At 37.5% G+C, this 22434-nt stretch overlaps 1 protein-coding gene across 2 annotated transcripts in view; it reads left to right on the top strand.

Annotated features, from left to right (window-relative positions):
- Nucleotides 1-22434, top strand: part of LOC136867204 (probable tubulin polyglutamylase TTLL2) — a 226125-nt gene that overhangs the window by 165421 nt on the left and 38270 nt on the right. For both annotated transcript variants that reach the window (XM_067144338.2, XM_067144345.2), the window contains 2 exons: nucleotides 10760-10898; nucleotides 14692-14968. In XM_067144338.2, the coding sequence (XP_067000439.2) occupies nucleotides 10760-10898; nucleotides 14692-14968 (416 nt within the window). The remainder of the gene's footprint in view (nucleotides 1-10759; nucleotides 10899-14691; nucleotides 14969-22434) is intronic.

The following is a 22434-nucleotide window of genomic DNA, read 5'->3' on the forward strand; positions in this document are numbered from 1 at the left end:
GCTGGAGGGGAGGACGGTGAGTCAGTGCAGTTAATTTGGGTAGGTTGAATATTTTATTCTACTAAAGTAAGCGTTCAGTTCGTCAAGTGGAATGTCAGAAGTTGTCTGTCTCTGTTGATGTTTTCCTATTCCCAGAGCTCTAAGTTGGTCCCATGCGCAATTAGAATTTAAGTTGTTAGCTAAATTCTGGAAATATATACATTTCTTATTTCTGATTAACTGCTTTGTGCGATGTTTTAAGATGCGGTAAGATTCGAAGTCTGTGTCATCTAGGGTTTGTTTATAATGTCGAAATAACGAGTCACAGCGGGCCATCATTCTTTCGGCTTCATCATCTAGCCATGGACAAGAAGGGCGAGAAACCTGTATTCGATGTGTGTGTGTCTGTGTGTTTCTTTGCCGCATTATTTGTATAAAATGTCACTTCTTTATTGCTTATCACATGACCATTATTATAATAACATTACCGTATTTATTCTAAACCAGAATATTGCATCTTTACTCACACTGTTTATTCTTCCATTCATTTCACTTGTACTCGAAATAGGCCTATATGAAATGCTGCAGTTACGTTGGGATGCGAGTAACAGAGGTAGGGAGTTTTGACGAATCTACTTTTATTAAGCATTTTATATATAACGTATATTAATATTAGCTTCCGGAGTCCGACTCACTGGCTGAATGATCAGTGTTGAGGCCTTCGGTTCAGAGGGTCCCGGGTTCGATTCCCGGCCGGGTCGGGGATTTTAATCACGTCTGATTAATTCTTCTGGCTCGGAGACTAGGCGTTTGTCGCAACACTTTCCTCTTCATATTCAGACAATATACTATACAACCAACTACCAAAGAAACACACAACAGTGATTACATCCCTCCATATAGTTGACGTCGGAAAGGACATCCAGCCGTAAAACAGGGCCAAATCCATATGTGCGGCACAATTCGCACCCGCGACCCCACAGATGTGGGAAAAGCGGGGGGGTGGGGGTGGAATAAGATTATTATTATTATTATTATTATTATTATTATTATTATTATTATTATTATTATTATTATTATTATTATTATTATTATTATTATTAGATTCCGGAAAATCCACCACTTTTACTTGGATCCAAGGACAGTAATTTCTTTTTAGGTATTCTACACCACCTAAACTCTGGAAGTTTGGACATCTATCAAAATAAAATTCTGGATGAATGGGGCCCCCCCAAACTGAAATCCTGGCTATGCTACTGGTGGCATTGTAAATTTACTTCGAGGAAATAAAAATTCTTTCAGTGAATATAATATATTTTGCTGACAAGGTAGTTAATGGTCTTTCACTGTTAGTGATTATTGCTGCTCGTTGAATTAAAATATTCTTATATTGACATACAGTCCAATGAATCAGCTGATTCATATAATTCTACACTGCTGGAAAAAAATTAGTACACCCACTTAGTTTTCCAATTCAATCAAGATTTATTGTTGAAACAGTGCCCATGGGGTACACGAAATGATTACATTTACATATCAACAGCTCAAACGGTACTGAGGTATCAGGTGTCGATCCATGCTGAAACACCCATATTAATACGTGGTGTATCCTCCATGGGCGGCAATGCAGGCGCTGATTCTGGCATCCATTCGATCATACAGATGGCGAATACTGTCTTGGGATATATTATTTCATGCCTGTTCAACCTGTTCACATAGTTCTGCATGAGTTGATGAGTCGCACGTGTCAGTTGTCGTCCCATCATATCCCACACGTGCTCGATGGGAGACAAGTCCAGAGATCGTGCTGGCCAGGGAAGTTGCTACACATCTTGCAGAGTACGTTGAGTTTCATGCACAGTGTGTGGGCGAGCATTATTCTGTTGGAACAGCACATCACCTTCCTGTTGCAAGAATGGCAAAAAAAAACCTGGCCTTACAGCATTCTGCACTTACCGAGCGCTTGTCAGCATTCCCTCCACAAACACCAAAGGTGAACGAGAGTTGTAGCTTATCGCACCCCAGACCATAAGGCCAGTGTGTCTTGGACAAAGCACTCTACGAGACAGCGATCGTCAGATCTACGTCGTACATGCAAATGATCATCGCTTGCATGCAGGCAGAATCTGCTTTCATCACTGAAGACCACGGCCCGCCATTCCATCTTCCAAGTGATCCTCTGACGGCACCAGTCGAGCCGTGCAAGTCGATGCTGGGGCGTGAGTGGAAGATGGGCTAGAGGTGTGTGTGCCCATAGTCCCACTGCTAGTAACCAGTTGGCAACAGTTTGTGTTGACACTTCTGGGCTCACAAACCCTCTTATGTGTGCTGTGGTTGCTGTATGATCTGCCACTGCAGCGCTTACAATACAACGATCTTGGCGGACGTCTGTGCTGCATGGACGTACAGAACCTTGTCTACGGGTGTGAGAATGTTCACGTGACCATTGTGTGGCAAATATTTTAAAAAGGACCATCCTGCCACTCGGAAGGCCACAATTTGACCCCTGTCAAACTTGCTCGTTGGTTGTAGTAAGCATGAGTGCATCTCCGTGTCATGGGGCCTGTTTGCTTCACACATTACATCACACTGAGCCTTATGGCTGTAAACATTCCTTATTAAAGGGTACACGCAGATGGCACTCTGGCAGCTATGTCACTATGTTATCTGTTGGCGGATGACATCGAAGCTATTATCGGTACATCTACTATCCCCCCAAGTGGCATCTGCCGTCATCAGATCAAAATCGATGTTGTCTTTCCAGGTGTACTGATTTTTTTTTTTTTTTTTCCAGCAGTGTATATTGGCAGTTCAAGTCTCAGGCACAGTTGCAAGGAAAGTTATTGTGTCCCTGTTTTAGAGATCTTCCCCTGTATTTTCATTCATTCATTTTTGATATTTCAGCAATTAAGGGCAGTTTTAATTTCTGTTAGCATGTAGGTAGGAAAAAACAACCTGTTTAAGTACAAAGTAATTATTTTAAACTCCAGTTCTATTGTTTCAGTTAACCTTTTAGAATTAGGACACGCCTAAGCGCAGTTCAGATTTGTAGTGTAGTTATTATATAGTATCTTGCCTGCTATATTCATGAGTTATCCTTTCAATATTTCAGCATTTAACTAAGCGGTAGTTTTAATTTCTATTAGCGCTTGTATGTATATTCAGTCCTCAGCCCTAAGGCTGGTTGGATCCTCCAGCTGTCATATATGGCCTAGGCATCACTGAAGAGGCGTACTAGAGAAATGAGGAGTGAGGAAGTTTCCTGTTGCTTTCCTCACCAAGCCAGAAGTTGCTATTACGTATCAGTCCGCCCAGCCCACTGAAATGCATGCACCATTTTCAACATTTTCACACCATTCACAGCAGGGACTGGCTGCATAAGAAATGGCATTACTAGCATCGATCATACCTCAGTCACTTTCATATTGTCAAAGCCGACGATAAGGCAGAGACAGATCAGTGAAGATAACAAAATTGCTCTAGCCTAAACCAGAAGATATAGTGCTCTATAAACACTAGGTCTCACCAGCAAAGGCATCTATTAGCGCTTAGCAGGTAAAATAGTAATAATAATTGTAATAATTTATCCATACACACAAAACTAAAGCACTACAACACAGTTAAAAACCCAGAAGCAATATATGCAGCAGAGACCCTTTTTCCCCTTGAACGAATAATCAAAGACCGACAGACTCTGGAAGATTGTAAGCAGAATTGGAGGAACCTGCATCAACAGAAAATTCTAGCAAGATGGACAGTGGCAGATAGTACCCAACAAAGTCGTGTGCAAAGAGTTGAAACCCAATACTGGTCCTATGCATAAGAGAAGACTGGGATTCGTTAGACACATAATAAGAATCCAGGAATCGAGACTTCTGAAACAAATGATACAGTATAATTTCGACTCAAAAAATAGCACAACAGGCTGCGAATAGATCAGAGAAATAAGAGAGGATCTGAAGGAAATTGGCCTTAAATCAATCAGTCAATCAATTAATGATCTGTTAAACCAGGAAACACTGCAGATAATATAAAATTAAATAAACAAACACAAGACATAAACATCCGCTTCATACTCACAAGAAAGAAACTCACAAGAAAGAAACTCACAACACAAATGTTTTCAAAACCAGAAAGTGCACAAAGATCAAAACACGTGAAAAAGTGCTGGGAGGACCATAAGGCCCAAACAGTCCCTTCAAAGAGACTTGGATAATGGACTGACCAAAGTGACTCTTGCGGTCATAAAATTGAAAGAAGAATAAACTGTCTACGTATTTAATTTTATTGTGTAATCCTTGTGTAGTTTCCAAATTTCAACATTAATTTAGCAGCAATTTTCATTTCTGTTTGTGTGTAGTAATAACCTATTGTAGTTTTTTTTTCTATTTATTTTACGTCGCACCGACACAGATATGTCTTATGGCGACGATGGGATAGGAAAGGCCTAGGAAGTGGAAGGAAGCAGCCGTGGCCTTAATTAAGGTACAGCCCTGGCATTTGACTGGTGTGAAAATGGGAAACCACGGAAAACCATCTTCAGGTCTGCATCAGTGGGTAGGGTCTGACACATCCCACTCTGAAGAGTCTAGTGTCAGACCTAAGACGAAATGCTGGTTAATAGAGCAAACGCCTGAAAAGCTATACATCTAATTTTTGATCTGATTTTGATATGCTCTATTGGTGGAAAAATATCTAATTCCCTCCATGGGAACTTAGAATTTCCATACTGGATACTGGCCGCACTTAAGGGACTGCAGCTATCGAGCTTGGTGATTGTAGTTTAAAATTATTATAGTATTAGTTTACTAGAAATTAGCATGCTTATTTGATTATTGTAAAATATTTGTGTAGTTGGGGGAAAATATATCTAGAAATTTAGCTCTTACTAGAAGTAGTAGTAGTAGTTCTTTTTTTTTTTTGGCAGGGAAAATTCTTTTGAAGACACCACTCTGTGTGGGAGTTGGATTTCCACCAACTAAAAATCCCTGCCCTCTTCACTCAGCCCATTCTGGAACTGCTTGATGGCATGACAATGACATCAGAGTGGAGTGATTTATATTATTACTATTCTCTTCCTTTCTCTTCTTTCTCCTTCGTTCACATAATGCATGTCGTCATTGCCTTTACTGTGTTCCAGGCAAGCGGGCTCTCCAACATGATCTGAACTATATTCTCTGGCGTGAGTCATCGGCCAAGTTGTTGGCAGGCTTTCCTTCGTTCTTCTTCTCATCGAACACAGTAGAAAAAAGTGTGTTCTACTGTATCCCTTTCAGAATAGTACCAACAACCATCTCCCTGCATCTTTCCCATCTTCCTGGCATATACGCCAAATCTTCCATGTCCTGTCAGGATCTGCGACAGAAAGTAATCGACCTGCCAATGTCTACATTTAAGCCAGCCTCCTATGCCGGGTATTAGCTTTTTTGTCCATTGGCCAACATCGGTTGTGCCATCCCATCGGCCTTGCCTTCCTCAAGGCTTTCTTTTCTTCAGCAGATATAGGCGCACCCCTTTCATGCCAAAGTTTTCTCTCTACCACAAGGAGGTCAATGGAAATACTGGCAGCTACAACTTGTAAAGCTGCTGCCGAAACAGTTTGGTATGCACAGATAACTCTGAGCAGCATTTTCCTCTGTACTCTTTCCATAGCTCTTCGGTGAATCTTCCTCCTGAGTGCATTGTGCCAGATAGGTGCAGCATAAAGTAAAATGGAATATACTGCAGAGCACATAATCTGTCTCTTAACTGTTCTTGGTCCCCCGATGTTAGGCATAAGTCTGGCTAATGCCGATGCCTTCTTCTCTGCCTTTTGGGTTACTGCCTTCACATGTGCACCAAATGTGCAATTCCTGTCAATAAGAACCCCAAGGTATCGTACAGACTTTCCTGGGATAATCACTGTATCATTTAATAAGAAACGGACATTTTTCCAATTCCTGGAACCTTTCAAAATTACAGCCTCAGTCTTATGTGGAGCCAATCTCAACTTATTATTTACCATCCAAAGGTTAACTCGTCTCAGTGATTCATTTACTCGGAAGGTCAGTTCTTCTACATTCTCTGCTATTACCACTATTGCAAGGTCATCTGCATAACCAATAGATGTTGTCCCTTTTGTCAGCTGCAGGCGTAAGACACCATCATATAGAATGTTCCACAAGGTGGGTCCTAGGACAGATCCCTGTGGAACGCCAGCACTCATTTCAAGATCTTCTAAATCATGAAATCGTATTCTTCGTCCTTTGAAGTACTTAACGATTATTTGTTGTAGATACTGAGTAGTAGTAGTAGTAGTAGTAGTAGTAGTAGTAGTAGTAGTAGTAGTAGTAGTAGTAGTAGTAGTAGTAGTAGTAGTAGTAGTAGTAGTAGTAGTAGTAGTAGTAGTAGTAGTAGTAGTAGTAGTAGTAGTAGTAGTAGTAGTAGTAGTAGTAGTAGTAGTAGTAGTAGTAGTAGTAGTAGTAGTAGTAGTAGTAGTAGTAGTAGTAGTAGTAGTAGTAGTAGTAGTAGTAGTAGTAGTAGTAGTAGTAGTAGTAGTAGTAGTAGTAGTAGTAGTAGTAGTAGTAGTAGTAGTAGTAGTAGTAGTAGTAGTAGTAGTAGTAGTAGTAGTAGTAGTAGTAGTAGTAGTAGTAGTAGTAGTAGTAGTAGTAGTAGTAGTAGTAGTAGTAGTAGTAGTAGTAGTAGTAGTAGTAGTAGTAGTAGTAGTAGTAGTAGTAGTAGTAGTAGTAGTAGTAGTAGTAGTAGTAGTAGTAGTAGTAGTAGTAGTAGTAGTAGTAGTAGTAGTAGTAGTAGTAGTAGTAGTAGTAGTAGTAGTAGTAGTAGTAGTAGTAGTAGTAGTAGTAGTAGTAGTAGTAGTAGTAGTAGTAGTAGTAGTAGTAGTAGTAGTAGTAGTACACAAAACTGCATTCATGGCTACAAAACACATTGAAACACAAATGTTGGGAACAAAATATGCCACAATAATCAAGGTTAATCATTTGAAATATATAGGTGAATTCATTGAACCTACAGGTACAGAAAGAATAGCACAAAAACATGTGAACTCAAGAAGCAGATAGCATATGAGAAAACCGCGAACATCTACAACAAAAAATGCATGGGCATTAACACAAAAATTCCACATTACACGACAGTCATCAAACCTGAAACACTCTATGCCAGTGAGTCCTTAAACCTCAATTATAAAGGGGATTTCAAAAATATCAAGAAAGCTAAAAGGAAAATCATCCAAAAAATCCTTGGCCCGAAACTTACAGATGAAGGATATCATCTACAATCGCACAAAATCACATAAAAATACTCAAACATTTAAACAAATTTCTATAAATGATGATTGAAATTTTATGGACATATTATGAGGCTACATGACAACCGACTAACAAAGAAAATATTGATGTACTCACAAACATTAAAGACGACAATGGTTTGGATCAAACTGATCTCAATAACGCCAACATCAGACCTACAGATATCCAAGACCGCAAAACTTTCACACATAAGATCTACACTTTGTAAATTTCTTCAGAAGATAATTCCAGCAGATCGAGGAGAAAATGGACTGACGAATGTCGAGCTAAACATAGCGACATGATGAAAGAATTCTGGAAGAACAAAAAAAAAATAACAAAAAATCATAATATGCTTTATGTGATCCTTTATGGGTCGAAACATACTAAATAAATAAATAAATTAAATAATCTGTTTATACATATTTAGTGTAACTACAAATTTCCATAGTTGACCTCTCTTTTCTAGTATTTTATAATTGGCATACGTCTAAGTAGAATAACCGTAGTGTAGTTATTTTATCAGTTGGTTTCCTGTTTGGATTATTGTCATGAAATCTTTGTGTAGTATATATTATTTTCTCTGACATATTATATATTTCAATTCATAGAATACGCTATTATTTTATTTCTGTTTATATTTCCATATTATTTCACATTTCTTTCAAGAGATAAAAAAATGACTGAGGGAGGCAGGTGCAAAGACTGTAGGTATGAGTGGCAACTAAAGAAGAAGAGGGAAGAGATAGCAATTTTGAGGGATATAATTATACTTACAATGGAGGAAAGGAATGAAGATAGGTCTCCCTCAGTCAATGTACAGGATATGGTAGGTAGGGAAGAGGGAGGAAGGGGAGAAGTTGAGGAAGACAGGTGGCAAATGTTTTAAGGAAAATGAGGGCTAAGAGTTCTCCTCAGGGAGCAAGTTCAGAAGGGTTATCAGTGAGGAATTCGTACGGGTCACTGCAGACAGAAATGCAGTCAAACTTGTACTGTTGTGACAGAGGATATGATAAACACTGAAGTAAACAGCCCTTTGGAATCATTACTTCTAAGAGAGGTCTCCAAGGATGAGGTTTTTACAATAATGAAATTAAAAGAAAAATATAATGCGGGAAGTAGATAATGTTCCAGATGTGATTATTATAATTCTGTAAAGTGCTAACTCACTTTTGTAATGTTTCATTCTCAAAGAAATAAAACTGCCCAGGTACAAAACAAAATGAAAAGGCATATGGCTTTTAGTGCCAGGAGCGTCTGAGGACAAGTTTGGCTCGCCAGATGCAGGTCTTTTGATTTGACTCCCGTAGGCGACCTGCGTGTTGTGATGAGTATGAAATGATGATGAAGACGACACATACACCCAGCCCCTGTGCCAGGGGAATTAACCAATTATGGTTAAAATTCCCGACCCTGCCACGAATCGAACCCAGGACCCCTGTGACCAAAGTCCAGCATGTTAACCACCTGTTTCAATTCCTTCAGGTTTCTCAAAAATTTTAGAGAAGTTAATGAGCAATAGAATGAACAATTTTATTACCAAACAAAAAGTGTTGTCATCTGTTCAGTATGGTTTTAGGGGAGAAAGATAAACTGAAACTACAATTTATGATTTATTAAATGAGATTCAGCAATCGGTGAGCAACAAACTTAAAGTAACAGGAATATTTTTAAATCTATCCAAAACTTTTGATGTCCTGGATCAAAAAATACTTGTAGAAAAATTAAACAAGTATGGAATTAGGGGTCTGCCTAATTCATGGATTAATTCACATTTACGCGACCAGAATCAAATTATTGAGCTAAAACATTTTGATCTACAGAGGAAGTCCACGTGCCGCTACCAGTCGGAGCCTCACAACATACCTTGTAGAGCTCTGCAGGACCCTGTTCTAGGATTACTCTTATTTCTTTTATTTATTAATGATTTACAGTTATGTGTTGGCTTTGCTAAACTTGTGCTGTATACAGATGACTCAAGCATAATTAATAAATCAGAAAGCAATACAATAGTTCAACAAGACATAAATAAAATTTGAAAAAAAAAAATGTAATTCCTGGTTTAGCAATAATAAACACTGATGAAACTGTAGAACTTTCATGCAAAGTAAATAGAAGGTGTAAATCCTCCTTCAGTGTGATTAAACAATAAGAAAATTAACTTAGTATCGAAAACTAAATCTCTAGGTTTGTGGCTACAAAATGATTTGAAATGGATCACACACATCAATGAAATCAACTGTAAATTAAGTAAAATATTTTACTAGTAGAGAAAACCCTCTATAGTGCATACTTTGCCTACTTCCATACAACACTAAAATATGAAATAATTTTCTGGGGCAATTCTCCTGGCTGCGACAGTACATTTAAGATATAGAAAATAATAAGAATCATACGAGGAGCTTAAAGGTTACAACCCTGAAGACGACTATTCCAAAGTATGGACATCCTTGTTTATATAATAAGAAACCTTGTCATTGTTTAAGAAAAGGTTAGTTCTAGATATACAAACATTAAAAATAATGATATACATAGCTACAACATAACGAATAAATCAAATTTCCATATGAAATCAATGAGTGCTAGTATGTAGAGACAAGGACCTCTCAACTCTAATATTAGACTATTTCATAATAACCCAGTGAAATAAAACAGATTGAGATATGCTCATTATAAGACTACCATGAAGAAGTATCTGATGAAATACTGTTTCAATGCAGTAGATGAATATCTTTGTATTTAAAAGTATGTCTTCAAAATATCTTGTATGTAAAAGTAAGTTTATAAGTACAATGTTAACTGTATAGTTGGATGTATGTCTGCATGTAGGTAGATTCTTAAATAGAATCTGTAATTAGTGTTACATCTACTTGTAATATCCTGTATTTGGAAATCCACTATCATTGGTAATATGGTACCACTTATGATTCTCAGATAAATAAATTTAGAAAAAGGAAGTATTACCTTTTATGGACATGTGATGAGAATGAGCCTTCCAAGATAGGGCAGTTGAATGATTATCTACATTCAAGAGAAGAAAACTAATAGGGCTTAGTTCACTGAAGTGGAAAGAGATGTCAGAGAACTGGGGATCACGTGTAATGACATCCTGGAGCTGGTCCCACTCAAGAAGAAACTTCAAGTATGCCAAAGTTTTTATGAAAAGCTGAAGCTAATAATGGGAAAGGCACGGACTGAGGAGAGAAAGAAACAACACTGTAAGCAAATGCGGGAGTACTGGTCAAATATCAAAGCCCAAAGAAGGAGACAGTTGAAATGATGTGGTTCGTAATTAGCCAAAATGAAATGAAAGATGGGAAGTGTATTAGTGTACCATATTATTCATAAGTACGAGGTAGTTTAACTGTAATCACAAAACTCACCTACTAGGTAAACTCCTGTGGAATATGATGATATGTAAATCAGCACACCATTCTTTTGAATGCTATAATTATGTTATATGTTCTAGTTTTTGTAAATGCTTTCTCCCATAGCCCACCAGGATTTAACCTGCCTTTGGAGTACAATAAACTTGTTGCTGAGTGCACTCGCCTCAAGCAGAATGCTGAGACCTGCATATGGATCTGCAAGCCAGCACAACAAAGTCAAGGAAAGGGAATCTTTCTATTTCAAGTAAGTGAATTCTCTCTCATTTTCATGTCAAATGAGACCAAAATCATTGGCATATATTTCTAGCAGAAGTCCTTCCTGTTGTGACCAAGTACATCGTATGAGAATTAATCTGTCTTTCTAAATTCTCTGTAAACCTCTTCCTCCAGTTTGATATCTTCCTAAATAAAATTGTTAAAATAGTGTGTCTCTACATTGTTTAAATCAGCAGAATATTATTTTTTAAACCATTTTAAATGTACAGTAACTATGAATGTCTCAAGGGTTTTAGGTAAGTTGAATTCCCAGCCACATTAAGGAATTTTGCCTGGGTATGAGGGCTGATTCAATGGTCACTCACCTTGCTGTGGTAATCTTTCTTGATTTTTAGTGAATGTTAGTGTGATTCTAGTAGGAACTATGAACGATATTCTTTTAGAGCAGCTCAGTTCCGAAAATGTGTACCTGGTCGATTATATGACTTTGTGTCCATTAGGGATTTTTTAACACTGATCATAATTACTTTTGAGAATCTCCCTCATGCCTGTTTTATCAACCATATGATACTGCCTAATACTCCTACTTTGATACTGCCTAATACTCCTACTTTCACAAACTTTCTTACTATCCCATTTATTTTTAACTACAACGAATAGAGCTTCATAATCATTCATACCATCTACTATTGCAGTTTCTCTATAGAGTTCATCTGGTTTTATCAGCACCACATCAAGAATAGTATGGTGTGTTGTCTGAATATGAAGAGGAGAGTGTTGGGACAAACACAGGGCCGATGACCTTCGATGTTAGGCCCCTTAAAACAACAAGCAGGACAAACACAAACACCCAGTTACCGAGCCAGATGAATCAATCAGAAGCGATATAAATCTCCAACTCAGAATTGAACCCAGACCCTCTGAACCGAAGGTGTTGATGTTGACCATTCAGCCAAGGAGTCAAACACATGAATTATGTACTCTCCTATTTTAAATATATAACAATATACAAATTATGAAGGCCTTCACTTTGTCATGTTTCTCTTTTTAAAATGTGTACAAATGTTATGTTCTTTGCTACACACACATTATTAATATCCAACACACATAACCACCTAAAAGCTGATTAAATTATATTTCTTAACACTGTGATTGTGAAAACATAATTTTAAAAAATATAAACCTACAATAGGTGAGGAGAGAAGTAGCAACAGTGTAAATTGTTCAATAATGTCATACATGATCCACATGATCATATATCTAAACCACTACCTAGTTCAATATCTCCAAAGTAAGGAAAACATTAACAGATTATCTGCTGCACCACATCATAAAATCATGTTTCTCTTTTTAAAATTTGCACAGATGTGATATTTTATACATTACACATTAGAAAAATACAACAAAAAATTCCACAAAACACCTAAAAGCTGATTAAATTCTATTTCTTAACATTATGATCATGAAAACATAACACAGAAGATAAAAACCTATAAATAGTGAGGAAAGAAGTAGCAACAACGTAAATTGTAGGCAGCTTTTTAAAAAGTTGCTTTAACTTTAAAATGCAATACAGTAACGCATACCACAGTATACTTTACTATGTAAGGTAATCAGTTATATTTGTTTGCTTTTTTACAATTAAGATGTACGTGCACATTTTGCATCTGGACGCATTCGTTTTAACACCTCATTACTGTCATTTGTATTAAACTCTTCTTTGAAACTAAGAAATGTTTGAAAAGTTGTCACTACACTGAGAGCTTTAGTAAGTGACAGCACAACAAACTGTTCTTCTTGTTCATTTTCATTCTCGTTAACCATGCATTGGCTTTGAATGTCAGCTAAAATTTCTTCTTCACTCACTCAGCCGCACACGACAAGATTGTTGTCTACCTCGGCAAAGCCCCCTATTTCTTAAGTTGACAAAGATGGTCCAAGTTCTTGCACTAATCGTGCCAAAGGAATGTCATCCTTGTCTTCATCATCGTCACCACCAGCTGTTGCTTAAAACATGTCACCCTTATCATGGGATGGTAAAGGAAGATCTCTGAAACCTGCATGTTTAAAACAATTGGCAATGGTCCTTTGCATGACATTTTCTTATGATTGCGATATCATTAAAATTGTATCAAGAATGTTGCAAACTGTTTCTTCACCTTGTTCAATTTTCTGTAACATGTTCATCACTTGAAGTTTCCTGCACTGCATTTTAAGAGATTTCATAACTCCCTGGTCAATAGGTTGTAAAAGTGAAGTGACGTTTGGAGGTAGAAACAGGGCAGTTTTCGACCAGAAGAAGAATTTTTTGTTTCTTTGTTTTCAGCTGAGAGTCCCGGTTATGCAACCACTTTTCAAAAATTTTAAATATCATCCAAAATTTTGCATTGTTTTCATAAACACCAGGCAGGGTCTGAATGTTTTTAAAACATCTTGGTTTTCTTGATTTGCCAATCACCAAAAGCTTCTCTTTACATGATCCTGTGATATTTGCAGCAACCATAACAGTGATTCTTGTCTTAGACATTTTCCCATCCAAACACTGTCCACCTTTAAATTTCAGTGTCTTATCTGGGGTCATTTTGTAAAAGAACCCAGTTTCATTTGCACTGAATACATCATCTGGCTTGTAACCTTCACACAGCCACTCATCTGTTATCCCATCAGGTACACTGGAAGCTTTGCCACAAATTTTCCCGGCGACAATGTCACGGCAAGTTCAAAAACGTTGAATCCGAGAGGAAGAACAATTGAAGTTCTGATTGCCCAACCGACGAGCAAATTGATTGACTTTCACTTGAAGAATGGACCCATGGATTGGCACATTATTTGTTCTTTGCTGCTTGAACCATCTAAATAAACTTTCTTCAGTATCTTTGTGGTCAGATTATCTGGAATGTTGTTCAAAAAGAGACTGTATTTTCTCTCTATCCTTCCAAATTGTACAAATCATTGAGTGTGATACACACAATTCCTTCGCAATGCTGACGTATGTTTCTCCATTTTCTAATCACCATATTATGTGTGACTTTTCTTCAATATTAAATATTTTTATTTTCTTTTGCAATATCTTCACAGTGATGCTTTCTTTGACTATTTAACAAACAGGCTGATTTGAAATCTACAATCTACTGAAAACAAGACTTTAACACCTCCGCCAGTCGCGCTGTATCTGTGAGATCCGAAAGTCATTCATCAAATCATATTTCTTAAACGATATGCCCCACTGACACATATTTTTCAGTAGCTGCTTACTGCTGCTCAGGAATTCCTGTCTTTCTGCCCCCACGTTTCCTATTAGTCTAGTCTTTGCATCTGTGGGATACACCGCGACCGATCATTACGTGGCATGGCATCCTTGAGTACGTGTGTTAACGGCTGTAAACATAAGTGTTACATTGTTGTCAGCCATCCCCAAATACATAACAAACAAAAATCAACAATGGGTATTATAGCCGGTATATTTCTCTGTAAATGTAATTAAAATACAATGTTTTATATGATATGTCGTAATAAGCAATATCGTACTAAGCAATTTTTCAAATACAGTATTTATATAGGATTTAGACAGGACTGTTAGATTTCACCAATGTGTGGTTAAAAGTGATGTCGCAATAAATGGTTTCAACTATATATATATCTCCTAACTGCTTTTCTAAATTTAGAAGTCTTCTGTCTTCCCTGGTAATTTGGAATCTCAGAATTTATGATGTCTTTGTCTTGAAGCATTTTACCATTATTTGTCAATAGAGTAAGTTACTATAACTTTTACTGGTACCATTATATGAAATTTGATGTGTAATAATTCCTCCATTGACCAGATGCTGAGTGACTTGGTGTTCCATTCAAATGCTGTTGTACAACGCTACATTGAGAATCCACTGTTGATTGGAGGCTACAAGTTCGACCTGCGCTTATATGTGTGCATACCATCCTACCACCCCTTAACTGTCTATCTGTATCGTGAGGGGTTGGTCCGCTTCAGCACAGAGAAGTTCTCCCTAAAGGATTTGGACAATCCCTTCTGTCACTTAACTAACAGTTCCCTTAATAAACAAGGGGCCAGCTACACCAAGAAGAAAGACTGTGTTGGCTCAGGTGAGTTATCCTCATAGATTGACTTAGTAGTAGTAATATAGTATTTATTAGAAATAAATCATCCGTCCTCCAGTGAGGGTGACCAGATATATCTAGGCTATCGAATATAACAAATATATTAAATGCAAAATTATTAATATTGTGCTAAAATGTTGGATGCAAAGCCAATAATAACAGATTCACTCTTGAACACTTTTACCTATCAGTGAAATGAAATGGTGTATGGCTTTTAGTGCCAGGAGTGTCTGCGGATATGTTTGGCTCGCCAGGTGCAGGTCTTTCTATTTGACTCCTGTAGGCAACCTGCGCGTCGTGATGAGGATGAAATGATAACGAAGACAACACATAAACCCAGCCCCCCTGCCAGAGAAATTAACCAATGATGGTTAAATTTCCCGACCCTTCTGGGAATCGAACACGGGACCCCTGTGACCAGAGGCCAGCAAGCTAACCATTTAGCCATGGAGCCAGACTACATATCAGTATTAACATCCTTATAGTTATATAAACTGGTAGGTGAAATCTCTGTTTTATATACAGTATTACATACCGTGAAAATATTGTTAGGATCTTATTTATTGAGAATATTTTAATGCATATAATGTATTATAGTTTCCTGAAGAACAGTAATTTATTTTAAAACACCATTTGATAATAACACCACCACCACCACCACCACCTCAGCTACTAGCTACTGTACCTTCTGAAGTGATGGTATCTTACCTGCCCTCCTTAGGAAGCTGGGAAGTAGAAATGAGCTTGTCAGGGGCTGAGAAGAAAAATGTAGAAGAATTGGAAGAACATGTCTGTCTATTAGTTATTTTTTACCAGGAATAATATTTTTTAAGCATCGAGGGTCTTTCAATGATGACTCAGATCAATACCAAAATGTTCAGTGTTTTCGTACGCCTTTATTTCAGAATAGGATAATGGCTGTTCAGATTTGCACAAATTTTGATGTTTATCATCCTCTTCATCATATAGAGTATAGGCTTCACTTTGTTTTGTTAGAAGGTCGAAGTAAACCAAATGATGCTCATTTCAATATTTATTAATAGAGTCTACAAACAAGCCCGCCTGGTGGCCATGATCGTTAAGGCACTGAAGTCTAAACGGTCTGACACCATAGTTAACCGGTTCGAGTCCCATTGGTCAAAAATTTCACCATCAGAATGTTGGCCAGCAGGGTAGGGGAGGTGGTGGTATACAATTTCTAATCACTAGATTGTGTGCCAAATGCCTGGATTAATTTCCAAACCTCTCCACAGTGTTCATATGGAGTGAGGGCATATGACGCTGTTGATGGTGATTCGCCCATTGAATGAAGACGTTGAGCTTCAAGCGGACCCCTTGGTGCTATTCGACAGGAGTAACTATGTGTCGGCACTGGGTTTCACCCTCTCTCTTCCTACTATCATATATTACATCATTCATTTCATCTCATTAACTCTTCTGATGAAGTTGATGTCAGGAAGGGCAACCAGTCATAAAAACCACCACGACCTGACCCCGTAAAGAAACAGGACAAGGGTTGGACAAACAAAGTCTACAAAGAAAGGCTCCAATTACAGTAGACACTACAAAGAAATTGATAAAATCACTAACCAATACACAACAAGAAATTCAAATACATATACAAACAGGCTGCATTAAATGCAATATATACAATGTAGGAACATTACAATAATAAATTGCACACAAAATTTTATTTCACATTGTTGAGAATAATAATTCCAATGATGATGACAGTAATGAGATACAAAGTAATGGTGTATTAAGGAATCCTGACATAATATGCTGTAGAGCTGAGATTATTGATACTATTCACTTACAGAATATTTCTTCAATCAAACACAAACATTTTGAAAAATTCAAGTCAAAATCAATTTTTATTCCCCTTAATGTAAGAATAAAACTCTAGGGTTCTTGAGATCCAGAAAAACATAATTCAACGGCTTCAGCAATCATTTTATAGAAAGGATAATCAATAAACACAAACATCGCCCAAAAACTACCCTCAAAAAAGAAATAACCAAACCTCTAACATTTTCCACCTTCACGTTCAACAATGATATCTACAAGTTAACCAACATCTTTAAGAAACAAGGCGTTAAAATAGCCTTCAAAACCAACAATAAGAACATGAATGTTTTATACAATACTTCACACATCAACAAGACCAGCAGTTTTTTAAAATCAGGAGTTTATAGGATCAAATGTACCACCTGTAAAAAAACCTACATCGGGCAAACCGGGAGAAACTTCATTATCAGATACCACGAGCACACTAACGCAATAAAATACAACAAGTTTTCAGCCATCGGCCAACACATGCAAGATTATAACCATAATTTCACCAATATTGAACAAGACATGGACATCCTCGTATTAGCAAACAAGGGCCCTTTACTGAACATAATGGAAAATTACTACATACACCTAGACCAATACTTTAATGCCAGTCACAATCTCAATGAAATCTCAGAGAAACCCAACATACTCTTCGATCTATTTATCACTTTCCTCAGAAACAATAATGCAGCCAACCTAAACTCAATCCTAAATTTAATCAAAGGTACTTTTCCAAGACAATTACACTTTCTCCCGCACCCTTCAGCCCCACCTTAAGCCCTCTTCCTAAGCCATATTTCATTTCAATACAAGAACTTACTGATTTCCATGATTATAATTTTTACAACATCCCATTTATACTTTATTCTTTGTTAAAAACCTCTTATTATGTATATTCCTTGTATTATTAACTATTACCATAACATCTCATTTCACTTGTTATTCTTTAAAATAATATTGTCTTAGGATTTCGCCACAAATGATCTTTGCTCCAATATGGCTGATGATGACCCCTAGATGGGTCGAAACTAGTACCGTATAATTTTGTAATCTTGTGAATATATTGTATTGAAAAGGTGGAAACATTTAAGTTATTATTATTATTATTACTTATAATTTTATATCCTAGGATGAAACATTTTAAAGATATGGAACTAATTGCATATTAGTACAGCAACAGTGCTACATGATAGTTTCATGTGTCATGCGATTTCCATCCCTGAAATCAATTTACATTATCTTAAGTTGAGTGTGGTAACATAATTTTTCATAATGGCAATGGAAATAGACTCGAATTACAACAGTCACTACAAAGAAATTACACAACAAGACATTCAAACACACACACACAGGCTGCATTAAATGTCCTCAGAACCCCAACAGTTTTTTGGCTTCTGTGATACTGGAAAGAACATGAAATGAAATTTTATTAAATAAATGGTAAGAGAGGTTTTAAAAGAAAATGAAACTACAATGTTGCATTAGGTAATTCACTGTCACGTGAGTGAGTGAGTGAGTGAGTGAGTGAGTGAGTGAGTGAGTGAGTGAGTGAGTGAGTGAGTGAGTGAGTGAGTGAGTGAGTGAGTGAGTGAGTGAGTGAGTGAGTGAGTGAGTGAGTGAGTGAGTGAGTGAGTGAGTGAGTGAGTGAGTGAGTGAGTGAGTGAGTGAGTGAGTGAGTGAGTGAGTGAGTGAGTGAGTGAGTGAGTGAGTGAGTGAGTGAGTGAGTGAGTGAGTGAGTGAGTGAGTGAGTGAGTGAGTGAGTGAGTGAGTGAGTGAGTGAGTGAGTGAGTGAGTGAGTGAGTGAGTGAGTGAGTGAGTGAGTGAGTGAGTGAGTGAGTGAGTGAGTGAGTGAGTGAGTGAGTGAGTGAGTGAGTGAGTGAGTGAGTGAGTGAGTGAGTGAGTGAGTGAGTGAGTGAGTGAGTGAGTGAGTGAGTGAGTGAGTGAGTGAGTGAGTGAGTGAGTGAGTGAGTGAGTGAGTGAGTGAGTGAGTGAGTGAGTGAGTGAGTGAGTGAGTGAGTGAGTGAGTGAGTGAGTGAGTGAGTGAGTGAGTGAGTGAGTGAGTGAGTGAGTGAGTGAGTGAGTGAGTGAGTGAGTGAGTGAGTGAGTGAGTGAGTGAGTGAGTGAGTGAGTGAGTGAGTGAGTGAGTGAGTGAGTGAGTGAGTGAGTGAGTGAGTGAGTGAGTGAGTGAGTGAGTGAGTGAGTGAGTGAGTGAGTGAGTGAGTGAGTGAGTGAGTGAGTGAGTGAGTGAGTGAGTGAGTGAGTGAGTGAGTGAGTGAGTGAGTGAGTGAGTGAGTGAGTGAGTGAGTGAGTGAGTGAGTGAGTGAGTGAGTGAGTGAGTGAGTGAGTGAGTGAGTGAGTGAGTGAGTGAGTGAGTGAGTGAGTGAGTGAGTGAGTGAGTGAGTGAGTGAGTGAGTGAGTGAGTGAGTGAGTGAGTGAGTGAGTGAGTGAGTGAGTGAGTGAGTGAGTGAGTGAGTGAGTGAGTGAGTGAGTGAGTGAGTGAGTGAGTGAGTGAGTGAGTGAGTGAGTGAGTGAGTGAGTGAGTGAGTGAGTGAGTGAGTGAGTGAGTGAGTGAGTGAGTGAGTGAGTGAGTGAGTGAGTGAGTGAGTGAGTGAGTGAGTGAGTGAGTGAGTGAGTGAGTGAGTGAGTGCGTGAGTGCGTGAGTGAGTGAGTGAGTGAGTGAGTGAGTTTACACCCACATTGGAGCACTTAAATCAATCCATATACACTACAGTCTTCACAATGTTAGTTGTAATGTTTTTTCAACTGTGACCTGGCCACCCTCTCTTCATCTGTAATGGTGTAGTGTTTTCGTTTGGCTGTTTTTAATTTTAGTCTTGCATCTCTACTGCTCAGAATCCTCTTCTCTTTTCTCTCTGCAATTTGTTTCATTGTTGTATTCAGCTCTTCTAAATCATTCTGTACCTCAACGAACCAGTTGTTCTTGGTTTCACTTTTCCAAAAGAAATTGAATAATTGTTTCAGTAATCTGGTCTCTGGTAGTCTTGCTATGTGGCTGAAAAAGGCAATTCTCCTTTTTCGCATTGTATCCACAGTTGATTCATTTTCCTGATAGACTATTTCATTAGGCAGCAGTCTTCATTGTCCATTTACTTGATGTTTTTTATTGATGATTGTCCCAATGAGCCTTCTGTCTATTTTTTTTTTGATTTTATCTGTTGTTGCTTTGGTATTCAACTTGAACAGAGTTTCACTTGCATAAGTTGCTTCAGGTTTAATTACTGAATCATAATGTTTTAATTTGGCATTTATCGAGAGAGATTTCTTCTTATATGTTGACCATGTAACTCGTTGTGCTTGTCTCAGTTTTGTTGTTCTGTATTCTATTGAGGCTTTCTCATTTATGTTCCAAGTTATAATTTCCCCAAGATACTTGAACTTTTTTACAACCTTAATTTGTTTGTTATCATTTAGTTGAATGACAGGGATGTCAACCTCAAAGGTTGACATAATTTGCAGGCCTTCGGGCTGAGCAGCGGTCGCTTGGTAGGCCAAGGCCCTTCAAGGGCTGTAGTGCCATGGGGTTTGGTTTGGTTTTTTTTTACTTTATCTTTAAAAAAGTATTAAAATAAATATTTTCACATGAGAATCCTACTCTAAATTAATATAAACGAAGAAATTTATGTTTTACTGAATCTAATCTATGGATAGAGGTCTGATGAGAAGGGTTCCATACAGGTGTACAGTATTCTAGTATAGGGTGTACCATAGATACATACAGCAATCGATAGGTAACTAAGTTAGAAAATTCTCTGGAGTATCTAGTAATGCAACCCAGTCTTTGTAATGAAATGAAAATCCACAACCTGTTTCCAGTCATTTGACCGGGTCAGGAATGGAATGAATGAAGTCCCCATCTAGCGGTGAGGATAGGAAATGTGCCGACTGCCAAAGCCTGTCGCACTCCTCTGGGGCAATGATAAATGGCTAACAGATGAAATACCGTATTAATGGAGAGTGTTGCTGAAATGAAAGATGACAGGGAAAACCGGAGTACCCAGAGAGAAACCTGTCCCGCCTCTGCTTCGTCCAGCACAAATCTCACATGGAGTGACCGGGATTTGAACCACGGAATCCAGCGGTGAGAGGCTGGCGCGCTGCTGCTTGAGCCACGAAGACTCTTTTTGTAATATTTGTAAGAAATATGTTCATTAAATGATAGGTTATGATTAAACAAAACACCAAGGTCATTAACTTGTGAAACAGGAGATAGAATGTTGTTATTACTAAATTTGTACTGAAATGATATTTTTTTCTTGTTTTTAAAAATATTATTTTACATTTTTCATGATTAAGTTTCAACCCATTTTGAATACAGTACTTTTCCAGATGATGTAAATCTTCTTGAAGTTTTAAACAATCAAGTGGACAATTAATTTGCATTAAAATGTTTGCATCGTCAGCAAACAAAAGCAATTCAGAATTCTTAAGTAAATTTTTAATGTCATTTATGTAGAGAATAAAAAGTAAGTGCACAAGGTGAGACCCTTGACAAACTCCACTGGTAACAATAATAGGCACAGAAGAATGATTCCTTATTTTAACAATCTGTAGGCGATTTCTAAGATACGATTCTAACCAGGAGAGGAGAGGCCCATTAATTCCATAACCTGTTAGTTTTTGCAGCAAGATATCATGGTCAACAGTGTCAAAAGCTTTTGGAAAGTCTGTATAAATGCAGTCCACCTGAGGGTGGTTCTCTATTGCATCCAGGAGGAACTGATAGAATAACAGAATATTGCTACAGGTTGATCATCATGGAAAGAATCCATGTTGCTCATCAATAATGATGTTACTAAAGAGAGGTGTGATCTTATCAAGAATTATTGAGTCAAAATTTTTGGAAATATGAGAAGAAATTGTAACTGGTCTATATTGTTTTATGTCAGTTTTATCACCATTTTTGAAAACTCGACTAACAAATCCTTTCTTCCATTCCACTGGGAATGATAAGTTGAACAGATAAAAGAGTGATTCACATAAAATAAATGAGCAGTACTTGAGCAAGTAAGTTGAAACACCATCAGGTCCTACAGTTTTCTTTAATTCCAGAGATATCAGTTTGTTATAAATTTCTGCCTTACTAATGTTTATAACTCACAGACTGACAGAGAAAGGATGATCATGTGACATACTATTACTATTCTGATAAGAAGAATAAAGAGATGAAAAGTGTTCAGCAAAAAGATTGACAATATTTTCTCCAGTATCTGCTGTAACTTCATTAAGATGCATTGTTGAAGGAATATTATTACATGACCTTTTAGAACTTAGACATTGCCAGAATTTCTGTGGATTGGAGACATCGTTTGTATAGCAAGATTTGGATTCAGACTTATATTCATTTCTTAATTTCGAGAAATACTGATAATCACTATTGAGACCTGATAATTTGTACCGCTTGTGTGCTTTCTTCTTTTCAATAATCAGTGACTTCAATTTATGATTATACCACTTTTGGAATAGGGAAATCTTAAAATTCCATATAGGGATGTCAAATTCTATGCCATAATGTAGTACTGAATAGAAGGTTTCTCTACTTTCATTATTCTTCTATTTGTTTTCGTTCATACTGTACCCTACAGGGCACATCAACA

The sequence above is a fragment of the Anabrus simplex genome, chromosome 1, assembly GCF_040414725.1.
Source record: "Anabrus simplex isolate iqAnaSimp1 chromosome 1, ASM4041472v1, whole genome shotgun sequence".
In the NCBI taxonomy this organism is placed as follows: Eukaryota; Metazoa; Arthropoda; class Insecta; order Orthoptera; family Tettigoniidae; genus Anabrus; species Anabrus simplex.